This window comes from Trachypithecus francoisi, unplaced genomic scaffold (genome assembly GCF_009764315.1).
Source record: "Trachypithecus francoisi isolate TF-2019V2 unplaced genomic scaffold, Tfra_2.0 Lachesis_group10, whole genome shotgun sequence".
Lineage (NCBI taxonomy): Eukaryota > Metazoa > Chordata > Mammalia > Primates > Cercopithecidae > Trachypithecus > Trachypithecus francoisi.
This window is the reverse complement of record NW_022681455.1, coordinates 16,489,054-16,506,490: the sequence shown is the minus strand read 5'-3', so window position 1 is coordinate 16,506,490 and position 17,437 is coordinate 16,489,054. Positions and strand designations below refer to the sequence as shown.

The window sequence follows — 17,437 nt, the reverse complement described above, 5'->3', positions numbered from 1 at the left end:
AGTTTGTTTATCATTGGGATGTATGTGATGTAAGAGAAAGAGCGGAAGAACATGTGATTCCCGGGTCCTTGACTGAGCAGCCAGAAGAATGGGAGAATGGGATACCATTTATGGAGATGGGGAAGAACCTGGGATGGCCACCGGGCACGGGCACATAGGGAGGTCTGATGTGTTTTAGGTCACTTTAGGTTTGAGTTGCCTGTTCGACATCTGAGTGGACATCATCAGATAGCGTGGTCACTGGTGTCCAGATGTGCCCTTGTGAAGTGTTGTGTTTTGCATGTATGTTCCGTCTCCTCGTGGGAGGCAAGAAACTAGGTCTTAACCCATAGGTGCTCTTCTAAGGTTCCTAACACCTCGCAGGTGCTTGGTGTGCACTTGTTGAACTTTTACTAAAGCTGCAAAGCCTGATGTGTGTCATTAGGAACACTCAATATTATTTTGAGGTCAGGCACGGTGACTCACGCCTGTAATCCCAGCACTTTGGGAGGCCAAGGCGGGCAGATCACTTGAGGTCGGGAGTTCAAGACCAGCCAGGCCAACATAGTAAAACCCCATCTCTACTAAACATACAAAAATTAGCCAGGTGTGGTGGGTCATGCCTGTAGTCCCAGGAGGTGATTGAACCCAGGAGGTGGAGGTTGCAGTGACCCGAGATGGTGCCACTGCACTCCAGCCTGGACAACAGAGCAAGACTCCATCTCAAAATAATAATAATAATGATAACAATATTTTGAAGCTGTCAGCATCATAGGGAACACCCATATGGGTCTTAAATTCAAGGAATTCACAGACTCATTGTTCCAGTTGAAGATGACATCATCCTACAAAATCACACCGTCTCTGTTTCACATCCAAACCAGTCCCCGCTGGCAGTGACAGCATGTTTTGAGCTGGAGAAGGCTCCTCTCCAAGGGAATTTCAAGCAACAGATTTGATTATATATATTCTCGCTGAAAAATCCCTCAGTGAGATTTCTTCATTAACCGTTAATGATCAGTTAACCTTTAAGAATGTGTATATCCTTATGACACACCGAATTATAAAATAAAAATAGATTTGCTATGAATACATGAGTGTACCTATTTGAGATGTGTGCAACAAGATTTTAACTTTCACCAAAGAACGGGAAAAAAAGTTATTTTCCTTCACATACATTCAGACTCCAAGCAGGGGAAAGTGCATTGTCTAGATAGTTCAAACTAATTAGTGAGGAGAAAACTAGCATTGGGCTGGCAAGCTATCCAATATGTGCCTACAATGATCAGATTATCTGAATAATCTTCTGCTCCCACCTCAGCTTTCATGGACCCAGCTGATAGCTGGTCGTGGCATCTTTTCACGGGGTGACATAGCTCCTTTGGCAGGAAGCAAAGGCAGAATTTAGGCAAAAAAGAAGCGAAGAGAAGCCTTTGAAGTGATTAAGGAAGAATCTCCCAAGCCTATCTAGGTTAACATAAATTCCATTAACAGGCCAGGTGGGCACAGTGGCTCATGTCTGTAATCCTAGCATTTTGGGAGGCTGAGGCAGGCAGATCGCCTGAGGTCAGGAGTTCAAGACCCGCCTGGCCAACATGGGGAAACCCGTGTCTACTAAAAATATAAAAAATTAGCCAGGGGTGGTGGTGGGCACCTGTAATCCCTGCTACTTAGGAGGCTGAGGCAGGAGAATCGCTCGAATCCAAGAGACAGAGATTGCAGTGAGCTGAGATGGTGCCACTGCACTCCAAGCTGGGAGACAGAGCAAGACTCTGTCTCAAAAAACAAAACAAAACAAAAAATCCATTAACATCATCTTATTTTAGTGCACATCTCAAATATTCTCTCTCTCCATCACTTTTCTCTCATGAATTTTTCGGTAGGCTATTCTAGCTATGGTTCACACCACAGCATTTAATTCTAAGGCCTGTCTTTGGCGGTTTGGAGTTTGGTTTGGTTTGGTTTGGTTTGGTTTTTAGAGACAGAGTCCTACTCTGGCACACAGGCTGGAGTGGTGCAGTAGCTCGAGTGACCCTCCCGCCTCTGTACTTAGGTTTGGCTGCTTACCACTCAAAAGCCAAATATGAGAGATGAGGTTGGTGAGAGGAAACGCAGGTTTATTGGGAAAGCCAGCGTAGTTGAGAAGATGATGAGCTAGGCTTCTAAAGTACCATCTCCAGGCCAGGCACGGTAGCTCACACCTGTAATCCCAGCACTTTGGGAGGCCAAGGCAGGTGGATCACCTGAGGTCAGGAGTTTGATACCAGCCTGACCAACATGGCGAAACACCGTCTCTACTGAAAAATACAAAAATTAGCCAGGTGTGGTGGCACATGCCTGTAGTCCCAGCTACTCAGGAGGCTGAGGCAGGAGAATAGCTTGAACCCAGGAGGCAGAGGTTGCAGTGAGCCAAGATTGTACCACTGCATTCTAGCCTGGGCAACAGAATGAGAATCCATCTCAAGAAATAATAATAATAATTTTTTAAAAATTAAGTACCATCTCCAATTTTTTAGGCTGGTTGGAGGGTTTTTATGGGAGGGGGCTATGGGGGAGACAAGGAGGTTGGTATCTGAATAATCTTCTGCTCCCACCTTAGCTTTCATGGACCCAGCTGATAGCTGGTCATGGCATCTTTTCACAGGGTGACACAGCTCCTTTGGCAGGAAGCAAAGACAGGCAACTGAGGACCGTAGACATTTGGGCACCAGTGAGGGTTCGAGAAGGTTGGGAACTTCTTTGTCCTTGGTCAGGTCACAATGCTCCTATCAGTCTTTTGTATTTTTAGTAGAGGGTTTCACTATCTTGGCCAGACTGGTCTCAAACTCCTGACCTCAGGTGATCCGCCCGCCTCGGCCTCCCAAAGTACTGGGATTACAGGCGTGAGCCACCATGCCCAGCCACTCCTATCAGTCTTTAACAATATATAGTTAGTTGTTTTTATACTTCCCCTTTAATCCCAGAGTTAGTTTCTAAAAGTACATGATTGTTGTTTGTGTATATTTTCTCGGTACTATAAAATTATCCTAGCCTACATGCAGGAAAGGGTAAAACCCTTTAAACTAAAATGGAGTTAGTTATATTCATTCTTTTGCTATTTCACAGTTGTACCTCAGCCTCCCAAAGTGCTGGGATTACAAGAGTGGTGTCTTTGGAGTTTTGAGATGTGAAAATAATGAAAGGCTTTCAAAACGTCCAACAACATTATGAAGTCTTTAGTGGGGAACATGAGCATCTGTATCCTGGTTTTTGCAGTAATCAATTATAGTACCTGTTATAAAGGGCTTGTAGACATTTCTTGATGAGTCTACAGATACTTGGTAACGTGGAAATCCTCAGATAGGTTTATCTATGAGCACACAGTAGATGTTATTTTCAGAAAATTAAATATTGCCTGCCCAGCGAAGTATGTATAATGTGGCTCACACACCAAGGGCCTCTCCATGGGTAGGTGTCCGGCCGTCTGCCAACAAAGAGGCAGGGAGTTATCCAGGAACACACAGAACCAAAAAAGAGGCTGACATGTTTGGAAATAAGGCTTCTGGTCTTCTGAATGTCACATTACCTCTGCCTGGTGATGGGCAAGAATAAGCAAACAGCAACTCTGGTAGAGAGTCTTACGAGATAGATGTTAACACCTGAGAGTTTTATTTTTATGACTTGGATTTGCAGCAAAACAATCTCCACTTGATGTGGGATTGGTTTCCTTCTGTTCAGTGTATGTTGTTAATGGCTATGAAAGGTTTGGGAGAGGATCTGTGGAGCCAGTTCTAGATCGGTCCCCCTACTTAGAATACAGTGGGTAACTCCATCTGATACGGTCACTTGTAAGTGTATTTGTCTATGTATATATGCACATATGTGTTTGTGTGTGTGATGTAAATGTAGTTTTGAAACTGAATAGTGTCGCACACTTATTGTACAGGGTAACTAGAATTGTATGAGTGGCTATAAGGCAGACACTACATCACAATTATCTGTACCATGGAACAAGCCCATGAGCTCATACCTTTGGATCCTACTTATTTCAGGCAATATTCACCACTGTTGGGGGGTAGTGGGAATGCTGAGTTCATCTCTTTTGGTGGCATTGTAATATCTTTGCTCACAAGGGTAGAGGTCAGGAGGCATAGAAAAAAGAAAATGGGTTTGGGGGCCAAAGACTGGGATAAAATCCTAAACCCATCAGCTAATAGCTATGACGTTAGGCAAGTAACTTATCTCTCTGTGACTATTCATAAAATTTATAAAATTGGAGTATCTATACTATTCCATACTAATACTGTTGTGAACATTAAACAAAATACTTTTTGTAAAGTTTGTACCTGAGAGCTTGACAGAGAGTAGGCACTCAAAAACTTTTAGCTTGCTTCACATTATAAAACTGGCCCAGAACAATGAAACTTCCCCCCAGTAATACACCCAGGCGTATGGGTTCATGCTTACAGGCTGCCATATGAATGTACTCTAGTTGTCTCTTCTGAAAACATGCCTTGTGTGGATCCAGTAAATCTGTCATTCTAGAAGTGTATCACAACTATATCAATCAGAGTTAACAAAGGAGACAAAAAAGATGAAATAGAAAAGCCACAATCCGTGGAAATTTACTACTTTTAAAGTTTTTTTGGTACTTCAATTATGTATGTCTGGTTTTGTGTGTCTGCATGTGTATAAAATCCAACAGAGGTCGGGCGCGGTGGCTCACGCCTGTAATCCCAGCACTTTGGGAGACTGAGGCGGGTGGATCATGAGGTCAGGAGATCGAGACCATCCTGGCCAACATGGTGAAGCCCCATCTCTACTAAAAATACAAAAGTTAACCAGGCATGATGGCACGTGCCTAGTCCTAGCTACTCAGGAGGCTGAGGCAGGAGACTTGCTTGAACCCGGGAGGCGGAGATTGCAGTGAGCCGAGATCACGCCACTGCGCTCCAGCCTGGGCAACAGAGCAAGACTCCCTCTCACAAAAAAAAAAAAAAAACCCCCGAATATTTTAAATATTGTTACATATAGCCAATATTAATTTAGATTTACCACATATCTACCATTTTCATTCCTCTTCATTCCTCCCTGTACAAACTTCAATCTAGATTTGTTTTTTCTCTACCTAAAGAACACCTTTTAGTATTTTCTGTAATGCAGATTTGTTGGTGGTGAATTCTTTTAATTACTGTTTGTCTGAACGTGTCTCTATTTTGCCTTCATTCTGGAAGGACCTTTTTGCTCCATACAGAATTCTCAGTTGGCAGTTATTTTTCTTTAGCACTGTAAAGATATTCCATTGTCTCCATTGTCTACTGGCTTCCATTATTTTTGTTGAGATGTAAAGTGTGAGTTCAATTGTTGCTTATTTGGAGGTAATATGTATTTTGTTTTAAAGGCTTTTTTTTTTTTTTAATGGAGTTTCTCTGTTGTCACCAAGGCTGTAGTGCGATGGCATGATCTTGCAACCTCGGCCTCCCGGGTTCAAGCGATTCTCCTGCCTCAGCCTCCCAAGTAGCTGGGATTACAGGCTCCTGCCACCATGCCCGGCTAATTTTTATATTTTTCGTAGAGATGGGGTTTCACCATGTTGGCCTAGGTGGTCTCAAACTCCTGACCTCCGGTGATCCACCCGCCTCAGCCTCCCAAAGTGCTGGGATTACAGGCATGAACCACCATGCCCAGCCTGTTCTAGAGACTTTTAATGATATTTTTTTCCTGTGTAGTTTACAAGATGTCTTTGATTTATAGCAATTTATTTCTCATCTGCCTCAGTGAGGATTTCTTTTTATTTTTCCTGTTTGGGCTAGGACTTCTTGAAACTGTTTTATTATCCTTCTTCAGTGTGGGAAAATTCTTAGCCATTACCTCCTCAACTATTACTTCTGCCCTGTTACCTCCCCTCTCTTCCTCCTCCTAGGATTCAAATTATGTGTCTGTTGGCCCCTCTCAATTTATCTTATCTGTCTCTTACCCTCTCCTCCATATTAACCGTCTTTTTGTCTCTATGTTCACTCTGTGGAGTCTCTTCTAAAGCTCTAATTAGAGAATCCACTTCACGAATTCTTTTTTTTCTTTTTTTTTTTTTTTTTTTTTTTTTTTTTTTTTTTTTTGAGGCGGAGTCTCGCTCTGTCGCCCAGGCTGGAGTGCAGTGGCCGCATCTCAGCTCACTGCAAGCTCCGCCTCCCGGGTTTACGCCATTCTCCTGCCTCAGCCTCCCGAGTAGCTGGGACTACAGGCGCCCGCCACCTCGCCTGGCTAGTTTTTTGTATTTTTTAGTAGAGACGGGGTTTCACCGTATTAGCCAGGATGGTCTCGATCTCCTGACCTTGTGATCCGCCCGTCTCGGCCTCCCAAAGTGCTGGGATTACAGGCTTGAGCCACCGCGCCCGGCCCATGAATTCTTTCTTAATCCACATCTATTCAACTGGAACACTCATGGCATTCTTGATTTCAATGGGTGTATATTTTAATTTTATAATTCTCATAGATCTTTTTAAAAATTAATTAATTTTTTTAGAGACAGGGTCTCACTCTATTGCCCAGGCTGGAGTGCATCTTCCGATCATAGCTCACTGCAGCCTCTAACTCCTGGGCTCAAGATCTTCCTGCCTCAGCCTCCTGAGTAGTTGGGACTACAGGCGTGCATCACCACAGTAGGCTATTTTTTTTAAAAAATTCTGTAGAAACAGGATCTCACTTTGTTGCCCAGACTGATCTGAAACTCCTGGCCTCAAGTGATCATCCCCGTCTCAGCCTCCCAAAGTGCTGGGATTATAGACGTGAGCCACCATGCCTGGCTTCATGGATCTTTTACAAACAGGTCCTAGTTTCCTATCAAAATTCTCAAGCTGTCTTTAATCTTCTTAAATATTGTAAGCATAGTCATTGTAAAGTCTATATGTATGACTCTATATGAGAAGCCCTGGAGCATCCGTTTTTAAGATCTGATATTTTATTAGTGTTTATACATGTTATCTGGTCTCCTCATGACCACCACCCCCCTTTTTAAATTGAATGCTTTCATTTGCAAAATTGTGAAAATAATTCAAGACCTTAATCCAGTTTTAGGAACTCAGATGAGTCAAATCTGAGCTTGAGACCTTGAAAGGCCTGTTGGCTTATGGTTCACTGTCACCTCTAAGGGACAGTGCTTTGGGGTCACAACTGAAAAGAATGGGGTTCACCAGAGAGTACCCTCCCTTGGTGTACCCTGAACTTCATTACCTTTTCCCTATGCTCTTAACATCATCAAAAGCCCACTTGGTTTCCCAACTGCTCCACTTTGGAACGTTCAAATGTCTTCAGGAGAAAACAGGCCCCTAACACCAGCTTCAATTGCCTGGGCCATCATCCTTTCCTGATCCAACCCAGGAACTCTGTGTGTGTGTGTGTGTGTGTGTGTGTGTGTGAGAGAGAGAGAGAGAGAGAGAGAGAGAGACAGAGAGACGGAGTTTCACTCTATCGCCCAGGCTGGAGTGCAGTGCTGCGAGATCGGCTCACTGCAGCCTCTGCCTCCTGGGTTCAAGCAAGTCTTCTGCCTCACCCTCCCGAGTAGCTGGGATTATAGGCACCTGCCACCACACCTGGCTAATTTTTGTATTTTTAGTAGAGACAGGGTTTCACCATGCTGGCCAGGCTGGTCTCAGGATGAAGTGGTGCAATCTTGGCTCACTGCAACTTCCGTCCCCCGGGTTTAAGCGATTCTCCCTTCTGAGTAGCTGGGATTATAGACGCCTGCCACTACACCTGGCTAAGTTTCGTATTTTTAGTAGAGACGGGATTTCGCCATGTTAGCCAGGCTGGTCTCAAACTCCTGACCTCAGATGATCCATGCGCCTTGGCCTCCCAAAGTGCTGGGATTACAGGCATGAGCCACCGCACCTGGCCTTTTTACTATCTTATTTGCTGTCCAGTACTATCAGAAAAAAAGTTTAAACATTTTGTCCAGAGTTTTTAAATTTATTTGTTTGCTTACATTTTTGTTCAGAGTTTTTAGTTGTCCTCAGAAGGAGGGTTGGTCCAAATTACCTAGTCTACTACATCTAGAAAGGACATTGAAAATTGACCTTTTTTTTTTTTTGAGACAGAGTCTCACTCTGTGGCCCAAGCTAGATCGCCCAGTAGCACGATTTCAGCTCACTGCAACCTCTGCCTCCTGGGTTCAAGCGATTCTTGTGTCTCAGCCTCCCAAGTAGCTGGGATTACAGGTGCCTGCCACCACGCCTGGCGAATTTTTTTTATTTTTAGTGGAGACAGGGTTTCGCCATGTTGGCCAGGCTGGTCTTGAACTCCTGACCTCAAGTGACCACCCACCTTGGCCTCCCAAAGTGCTGGGATTATAGGCATGAGCCACTGTGCCCTGCCACCAAGCATCCTTTTAGGAGCTGGGGACTCAATGATAAACACATCATGCCTGCCTCTTGGAACTCACCTACAGTCTCACTCTGATCCCTGTCTAATCCTGTCCTGTATGATAATAACAGCTGTCCATTGAGCTCCTAAAATCTCAGACCATGTTGGGCTTCTGAGCCACCTGCAGAGCCTAGCTCGGTGCTGAAAGCTAAGTGGGTGTTCTGTCATTGCTGGGGTTTGATTGAGTAGCTCTAACAGCTACAGAGCTAACACTTGGTGGAATATTTTGAATATTGATGGTCTTTTCACTGGCTTCTGCCTATGGTAAGTACAGGTACAACCCAAAGTGAAGAGCCTCATTTATAGTGTGTGACTGGGGGGAGGGAGGTTTGCACACTGAGTCATTTTTCCCCCATTCAGCCTGTGTGTGTCTATGTGTGTATGTGTGAGTTCATACGTGTGTGTGTGCATAAAATCAAACAAGAATAAAATGTTTTCATTTGTTCCCTTCCTTCTTCCTCTCTCTGTCTCTCCCTGTTTCCACAGGTCAGCGTTGAAGTTTTGGTAGAGTATCCTTTTTTTGTGTTTGGACAGGGCTGGTCATCCTGCTGTCCGGAGAGAACCAGCCAGCTCTTTGATTTGCCGTGTTCCAAACTCTCAGTTGGGGATGTGTGCATCTCGCTTACCCTCAAGAACCTGAAGAACGGCTCTGTTAAAAAGGGCCAGCCCGTGGATCCCGCCAGCGTCCTGCTGAAGCACTCAAAGGCCGACGGCCTGGCGAGCAGCAGACACAGGTATGCCGAGCAGGAAAACGGAATCAACCAGGGGAGTGCCCAGATGCTCTCTGAGAATGGCGAACTGAAGTTTCCAGAGAAAATGGGATTGCCTGCAGCGCCCTTCCTCACCAAAATAGAACCCAGCAAGCCCGCGGCAACGAGGAAGAGGAGGTGGTCGGCGCCAGAGAGCCGCAAACTGGAGAAGTCAGAAGACGAACCACCTTTGACTCTTCCCAAGCCTTCTCTAATTCCTCAGGAGGTTAAGATTTGCATTGAAGGCCGGTCTAATGTAGGCAAGTAGAGGCAGCGTGGGGGAAAGGAAACGTGGCTCTCCCTTATCATTTGTATCCAGATTACTGTACTGTAGGCTAAATAACACAGTATTTACATGTTATCCTCTTATTTTAGGTTTCTGTTCTAACCTTGTCATTAGAGTTACAGCAGGTGTGTCGCAGGAGACTGGTGCATATGCTTTTTCCACGAGTGTCTGTCAGTGAGCGGGCGGGAGGAAGGGCACAGCAGGAGCAGTCAGGGCTCCACGCATCCCCGGGGAAGAAAGGAACGGGGCTTCACAGCGCCTGCTTTCTGTAGCGGCCCAGAAGCAGCCAGGGGCGCTGACTCCCGCTAGTGTCAGGAGAAAAGTCCCGTGGGAAGGGTCCTGCAGGGGTGCACGCATGTGGGGGTGCACAGGCGCTGTGGCGGCGAGTGAGGGTCTCTTTTTCTCTGCCTCCCTCTGCCTCACTCTCTTGCTATCGGCATGGGACAGGGGGTTCAGAGCAGTGTCCTCCTGGGGTTCCCACGTACAAAATCAACATCAGGAACCCAGCTTGAGGGCATCGCGGAGACGCGTCAGACGGCAGATTTGGAAAGTTAACCATTTAAAAGAACATTTTTCTCTCCAACCTATTTTACAATAAAAGCAACTTTTAATTGTAGAGATATATATTTCCCCCTATGGGGCCTGACTGCACTGATATATATTTTTTTTAAAGAGCAACTGCCACATGCGGGATTTCATTTCTGCTTTTTACTAGTGCAGCGATGTCACCGGGGTGTTGTGGTGGACAGGGAAGCCCCTGCTGTCATGGCCCCACATGGGGTAAGGGGGGTTGGGGTGGGGGCGGGGGAAGAGCAAACACCCACGCTGGTTTCTGTGCAGTGTTAGGTAAACCAATCAGGTTATTGCATTGACTTCACTCCCAAGAGGTAGATGCAAACTGCCCTTCAGTGAGAGCAACAGAAGCTCTTCACGTTGAGTTTGCAAAATCTTTTTGTCTTTGAACTCTAGTACTGTTTATAGTTCATGACTATGGACAACTCGGGTGCCACTTTTTTTTTTTTCAGATTCCAGTGTGACATGAGGAATTAGATTTTGAAGATGAGCATATATTACTATCTTTAAGCATTTAAAAATACTGTTCACACTTTATTACCAAGCATCTTGGTCTCTCATTCAACAAGTACTGTATCTCACTTTAAACTCTTTGGGGAAAAAACAAAAAAACAAAAAAAACTAAGTTGCTTTCTTTTTTTCAACACTGTAACTACATTTCAGCTCTGCAGAATTGCTGAAGAGCAAGATATTGAAAGTTTCAATGTGGTTTAAAGGGATGAATGTGAATTATGAACTAGTATGTGACAATAAATGACCACCAAGTACTACCTGACGGGAGGCACTTTTCACTTTGATGTCTGAGAATCAGTTCAAGGCATATGCAGAGTTGGCAGAGAAACTGAGAGAAAAGGGATGGAGAAGAGAATACTCATTTTTGTCCAGTGTTTTTCTTTTTAAGATGAACTTTTAAAGAACCTTGCGATTTGCACATATTGAGTTTATAATTTGTGTGATATTCCTGCAGTTTTTATCCAATAACGTTGTGGGAAAGGTTTGGGGGACTGAACGAGCATAAATAAATGTAGCAAAATTTCTTTCTAACCTGCCTAAACTCTAGGCCATTTTATAAGGTTATGTTCCTTTGAAAATTCATTTTGGTCTTTTTACCACATCTGTCACAAAAAGCCAGGTCTTAGCAGGCTCTTAGAAACTCTGAGAATTTTCTTCAGATTCATTGAGAGAGTTTTCCATAAAGACATTTATATATGTGAGCAAGATTTTGTTTTAAACAATTATTTTATTATTGTTGTTATTAATGTTATTTTCAGAATGACTTTTTTTTTTCTATTCAAAATCAAATCAAGATTTAATGTTTGGTACAAACCCAGAAAGGGTATTTCATAGTTTTTAAACCTTTCATTCCCAGAGATCTGAAATATCATTTGTGGGTTTTGAATGCATCTTTAAAGTGCTTTAAAAAAACAGTTTTATAAGTAGGGAGAAATTTTTAAATATTCTTACTTGGATGGCTGCAACTAATCTAAACAAATACCTGATTTTTCTTTTACCCCATTGAAAATAGTACTTCCTTCATTTCACAAATTAAAAAAAAAAATTCTGGTATCAACCCACATTTTGGCTGTCTAGTATTCATTTACATTTAAGGCTCACCAGGACTAATGATTTTTGTAAACCATTTTCTGGGGTGTACCAAAAACATTTGAATAGGTTTAGAATAGCTAGAATAGTTCCTTGACTTTCCTCGAATTTCATTACCCTCTCAGCATGCTTGCAGAGAGCTGGGTGGGTTCATTCTTGCAGTCATACTGCTTATTTAGTGCTGTATTTTTTAAACGTTTCTGTTCAGAGAACTTGCTTAATCTTCCATATATTCTGCTCAGGGCACTTGCAATTATTAGGTTTTGTTTTTTCTTTTTGTTTTTTAACCTTTGATGGTAAGAGGAATACGGGCTGCCACATAGACTTTGTTCTCATTAGTATCACTATTTACAACTCATGTGGACTCAGAAAAACACACACCACCTTTTGGCTTACTTCGAGTATTGAACTGACTGGATCCACTAAACCAACACTAAGATGGGAAAACACACGTGGTTTGGAGCAATAGGAACATCATCATAATTTTTGTGGTTCTATTTCAGGTATAGGAATTATAAAATAATTGGTTCTTTCCAAACACTTGTCCCATTTCATTCTCTTGCTTTTTTAGCATGTGCAATACTTTCTGTGCCAATAGAGTCTGACCAGTGTGCTATATAGTTAAAGCTCATTCCCTTTTGGCTTTTTCCTTATTTGGTTGGTCTTTCCCATTCTGGCCAGAGCAGGGCTGGAGGGAAGGAGCCAGGAGGGAGAGAGCTTCCCACCTTTCCCCTGCTGCGGATGCTGAGTGCTGGGGCGGGGAGCCTTCAGGAGCCCCGCGTCGGCCACCACGTTGCAGAAAGAGCCAGCCAAGGAGACCTGGGGGAGGAGCCGCAGTGTCCCCTGTCACCACACGGAATAGTGAATGTGGAGTGTGGAGAGGAAGGAGGCAGATTCATTTCTAAGACGCACTCTGGAGCCATGTAGCCTGGAGTTAACCCATTTTCCACGGTCTTTTCTGCGAGTGGGCAGGCCCCTCCTTGGGGTCTGTGTCCTTGAGACTTGGAGCCCTGCCTCTGAGCCTGGACGGGAAGTGTGGCCTGTTGTGTGTGTGCGTTCTGAGCGTGCTGGCCAGTGGCTGTGGAGGGGACCACCTGCCACCCACGGTCACCACTCCCTTGTGGCAGCTTTCTCTTCAAATAGGAAGAACGCGCAGTCCTGTTTGCAGACGTTGGTGGGCCCCGAGGCTCCCAGAGCAGCCTCTGTCACCGCTTCTGTGTAGCAAACATGAACGATGACAGGGGTAGAAATTCTTCGGTGCCGTTCAGCTTACAAGGATCAGCCATGTGCCTCTGTACTATGTCCACTTTGCAATATTTACCGACAGCCGTCTTTTGTTCTTTCTTTCCTGTTTTCCATTTTTAAACTAATAACAGCAGGCCTTTTGCGTTTACAATGGAACACAATCACCAAGAAATTAGTCAGGGCGAAAAGAAAAAAAAATAATATTATTAATAAGAAACCAACAAACAAGAACCTCTCTTTCTAGGGATTTCTAAATATATAAAATGACTGTTCCTTAGAATGTTTAACTTAAGAATTATTGCAGTTTGTCTGGGCCACACTGGGGCAGAGGGGGGAGGGAGGGATACAGAGATGGATGCCACTTACCTCAGATCTTTTAAAGTGGAAATCCAAATTGCATTTTCATTTGGACTTTCAGGATAATTTTCTATGTCGGTCAATTTTTCGTTTTCCCTAACTCACCCAGTTTAGTTTGGGATGATTTGATTTCTGTTGTTGTTCTTGATCCCATTTCTAACTCGGAATTGTGAGCCTCTATGTTTTCTGTTAGGTGAGTGTGTTGGGTTTTCCCCCCACCAGGAAGTGGCAGCATCCCTCCTTCTCCCCTAAAGGGACTCTGCGGAACCTTTCACACCTCTTACTCAGGGACGGGGCTGGTGTGTGTGTGGTACACTGATGTGTCCAGAAGCAGCACTTTGACTGCTCTGGAGTAGGGTTGTACAATTTCAAGGAATGTTTGGATTTCCTGCATCTTGTGGATTACTCCTTAGATACCGCATAGATTGCAATATAATGCTGCATGTTCAAGATGAACAGTAGCTCCTAGTAATCATAAAATCCACTCTTTGCACATAGTTTCATCTTTACTGAAATATGTTGCCAAAATTTATTTTTGTTGTTGTAGCTCTGGATTTTGTTTTGTTTTGTTTTTTAAGGAAACGATTGACAATACCCTTTAACATCTGTGACTACTAAGGAAACCTGTTTCTTTCATAGAGAGAAAAATCTCCAGTGCTTTTGAAGACACTAATGCCATGCTATTTCAGATATGGGTGAGGAAGCAGAGCTCTCGGGACTGAAGGTCAGGCTTCTTGAGCTGTGTTGGTTGTCATGGCTACGGTTTCATGAACCACAAGCAGCTCAACAGACTGGTCTGTTGCCTTCTGAAACCCTTTGCACTTCCATTTGCACCAGGTGAAAACAGGGCCAGCAGACTCCGTGGCCCAATTCGGTTTCTTCGGTGGTGATATGAAAGGAAAGAGAATTACACTTTTTTTTTTTTTCTAAAGTGGCGTGGAGGCCTTTGCTTCCACATTTGTTTTTAACCCAGAATTTCTGAAATAGAGAATTTAAGAACACATCAAGTAATAAATATACAGAGAATATACTTTTTTATAAAGCACATGCATCTGCTATTGTGTTGGGTTGGTTTCCTCTCTTTTCCACGGACCGTGTTGTGTTTCTGGCATAGGGAAACTCCAAACAACTTGCACACCTCTACTCCGGGGCTGAGATTTCTTTTACATAGATGACCTCGCTTCAAATATGTTACCTTACTGATAGGATCTTTTCTTGTAGCACTATACCTTGTGGGAATTTTTTTTTTTTAATGTACACCTAATTTGAGAAGCTGAAGAAAACAAAATTTTGAAGCACTCACTTTGAGGAGTACAGGTAATGTTTTAAAAAATTGCACAAAAGAAAAATGAATGTCAAAACGATTCATTCAGTGTTTGAAAGATATGGATCTGTTGAAACAATGAGTTTCATACTTTGTTTGTAAAAAAAATAAATAAATAAAGCAGAGAAGGGTTGAAAGTTACATGTTTTTTTGTATATAGAAATTTGTCATGTCTAAATGATCAGATTTGTATGGTTATGGCCTGGAAGAATTACTACGTAAAAGGCTCTTAAACTATACCTATGCTTATTGTTCTTTTTGTTACACATAGCCCTCGTCTGAGGGAGGGGAACTCGGTATTCTGTGATTTGAGAATACTGCTCATTCCTATGCTAAAAGTACTTCTCTGAGCTCCCTTCTTAGTCTAAACTGTTAAGCCATTGAAACTTCTTTTTCTTCAGAGATGATGTTTGACATTTTCAGCACTTCCTGTTCCTATAAACCCAAAGAATATAATCTTGAACACGAAGTGTTTGTAACAAGGGATCCAGGCTACCAATCAAACAGGACTCATTATGGGGACAAAAAAAAAAAAAATTATTTAACCTTCTTTCCCCCCACACCTCATTTAAATAGGGGGGTAAAAACATGATTTCAATGTAAATGCCTCATTTTACTTTAGTTTTATTGTGATTTTTATTGAATATAAAGAGGCCAAAATAAATGCGGATCTACTTCTCAGAATAGTATTCCTGTCCAAAAATCAAGCCGGACAGTGGAAACTGGACAGCAGTGGGGATATTAAGCACCCCACTTACAATTCTTAAATTCAGAATCTTGTCCCCTCCCTTCTTGTTGAAGGCAATTGTTCTGGTAGCTAACTTTCTCCTGTGTAATGGCGGGAGGGAACACGGCTTCAGTTTTTCATGTCCTCATGACTTGCATACAAATGGTTCAACTGTATTAAAATTAAGTGCATTTGGCCAACAGGTAGTATCTATACAATAACAATCTCTGAGAATTTCCATACCTTTTCTTATCTGAAAGGACTCAAGTCTTCCACTGCAGATACGTTGGAGGCTTCACCCACGTTTTCTTTCCCTTTAGTTTGTTTGCTGTCTGGATGGCCAATGAGCCTGTCTCCTTTTCTGTGGCCCATCTGAAGGCCTTCATTGGAAGCGTTGTTTACAGTAATCCTTACCAAGATAACATACTGTCCTCCAGAATACCAAGTATTAGGTGACACTAGCTTAAGCTGTTGTCTTCAGAGCAGTTACCAAGCAGCTCAGTGCACAGGTTTTCTCTGGTTCTTACAGGAACCACCTACTCTTTTGGTAATCTGGTCCAGGAGTGGGGTAAATCCTTTAGTCAGTGCATTGGAACTGTGCATTCGGTTCTGTGAATACTGCCCTTTTTGGCGGGGGTTCTTCCTCTCCCCAGCCTGAACTGCTCAACTCTTGACCCAAATTAGTGTCAGCCGAAAGGAGGTTTCAAGACAGTCCTGTCAGTACTTGTGGTGACCTTCAGATTAGACAGTCTTCATTTCCAGCCAGTGGAGTCCTGGCTCCAGAGTCATCTCTGAGACTTGTACCACTGGATACTTTAATATCAGATCATTACCCACCAAACTTCCAATCGTATGCCTCCCACAGGCCAAGGGAAACAGACACCAGAACTTGGGTTGAGGGCACTACCAGACTGACATGGCCAGTACAGAGGAGAACTAGGGAAGGAATGATGTTTTGCACCTTATTGAAAAGAAAATTTTAAGTGCATACATAATAGTTAAGAGCTTTTATTGTGACAGGAGAACTTTTTTCCATATGCGTGCATACTCTCTGTAATTCCAGTGTAAAATATTGTACTTGCACTAGCTTTTTTAAAACAAATATTAAAAAATGGAAGAATTCATATTCTATTTTCTAATCGTGGTGTGTCTATTTGTAGGATACACTCGAGTCTGTTTATTGAATTTTATGGTCCCTTTCTTTGATGGTGCTTGCAGGTTTTCTAGGTAGAAATTATTTCATTATTATAATAAAACAATGTTTGATTCAAAATTTGAACAAAATTGTTTTAAATAAATTGTCTGTATACCAGTACAAGTTTATTGTTTCAGTATACTCGTACTAATAAAATAACAGTGCCAATTGCAGATGTGTGTCTTTGCCTTCTGTTGGGTCCTCAAAGAAGAGGCCAGGAAAAGAGTGCTAATTCCTCCTCCTCATTGACTCCCGCTCACAAGTTCTCCCTGGGTAGGTCGGAGGTGGGGAGGTGTGACGTGAGACATTGCCTTCGCTGCTAATGTTTTGGGGTGAAGAGTATGTGTGAGACGAGGTTCTAAGATAAAAGGCACACAGCCATACCTGATGTCTTGGTTTCTTCAGTTCATGTTTATGCCTCCTAGCTGAACACTGCTGTTCACAAGAGGTATATTTGTCTTTAAACATGTGGTAGCTTCATGGGCTCGTGTGGCATAATCTATACACTCTTTACAGATTTGCTCTAAACTGGTTAGTGGTCTGAAAGTGGAAAATTTATTTTTATTTCCTGTAATTCAAGCTCATTAGAAATTCAGCGAGCAGGCTGGGCCCAGTGGCTCATGCCTGTAATCCCAACACTTAGGGAGGCCGAGGCAAGAGGTCTGCTTGAGCCCAGGAGTTCGAGACCAGCCTGGGCAACATAGTAAGACCTCATCTCTACAAAAAATGAAATTAACCGGGTGTGGTGGCACATGCCTGTTGTCCCAGCTACTTGGGGGACTGAGGTGGGAGGATCACGTGGGGCCAGGAGGTCGAGGCTGCAGTGAGCCATAATCATACCGCTGCACTCCAACCTGGGTGACAGAGCAAAACCCTGCCTCAAAAACAAAAAATACCCAACTCCTTGAGCAGGTCTCTCAGCATGTGGAGGAACCCCATTTACCTCCAGAGTACCACACTACAGCTTTGCACTGGGCCGTCTTGGAAAGATGTGGCTTAGCAG

General features: G+C 43.3%; 1 protein-coding gene across 7 annotated transcripts in view; it reads left to right on the top strand.

Annotated features, from left to right (window-relative positions):
* The window catches only part of ATXN1 (ataxin 1), a 465,758-nt gene extending 449,151 nt beyond the window's left edge, over window positions 1–16,607 (top strand). For all 7 annotated transcript variants that reach the window (XM_033216313.1, XM_033216310.1, XM_033216309.1 and 4 more), the window contains one exon: window positions 8,863–16,607. In XM_033216313.1, the coding sequence (XP_033072204.1) occupies window positions 8,863–9,393 (531 nt within the window). In that variant the 3' untranslated portion in view covers window positions 9,394–16,607. The remainder of the gene's footprint in view (window positions 1–8,862) is intronic.
* Window positions 16,608–17,437: the final 830 nt, after the last annotated feature.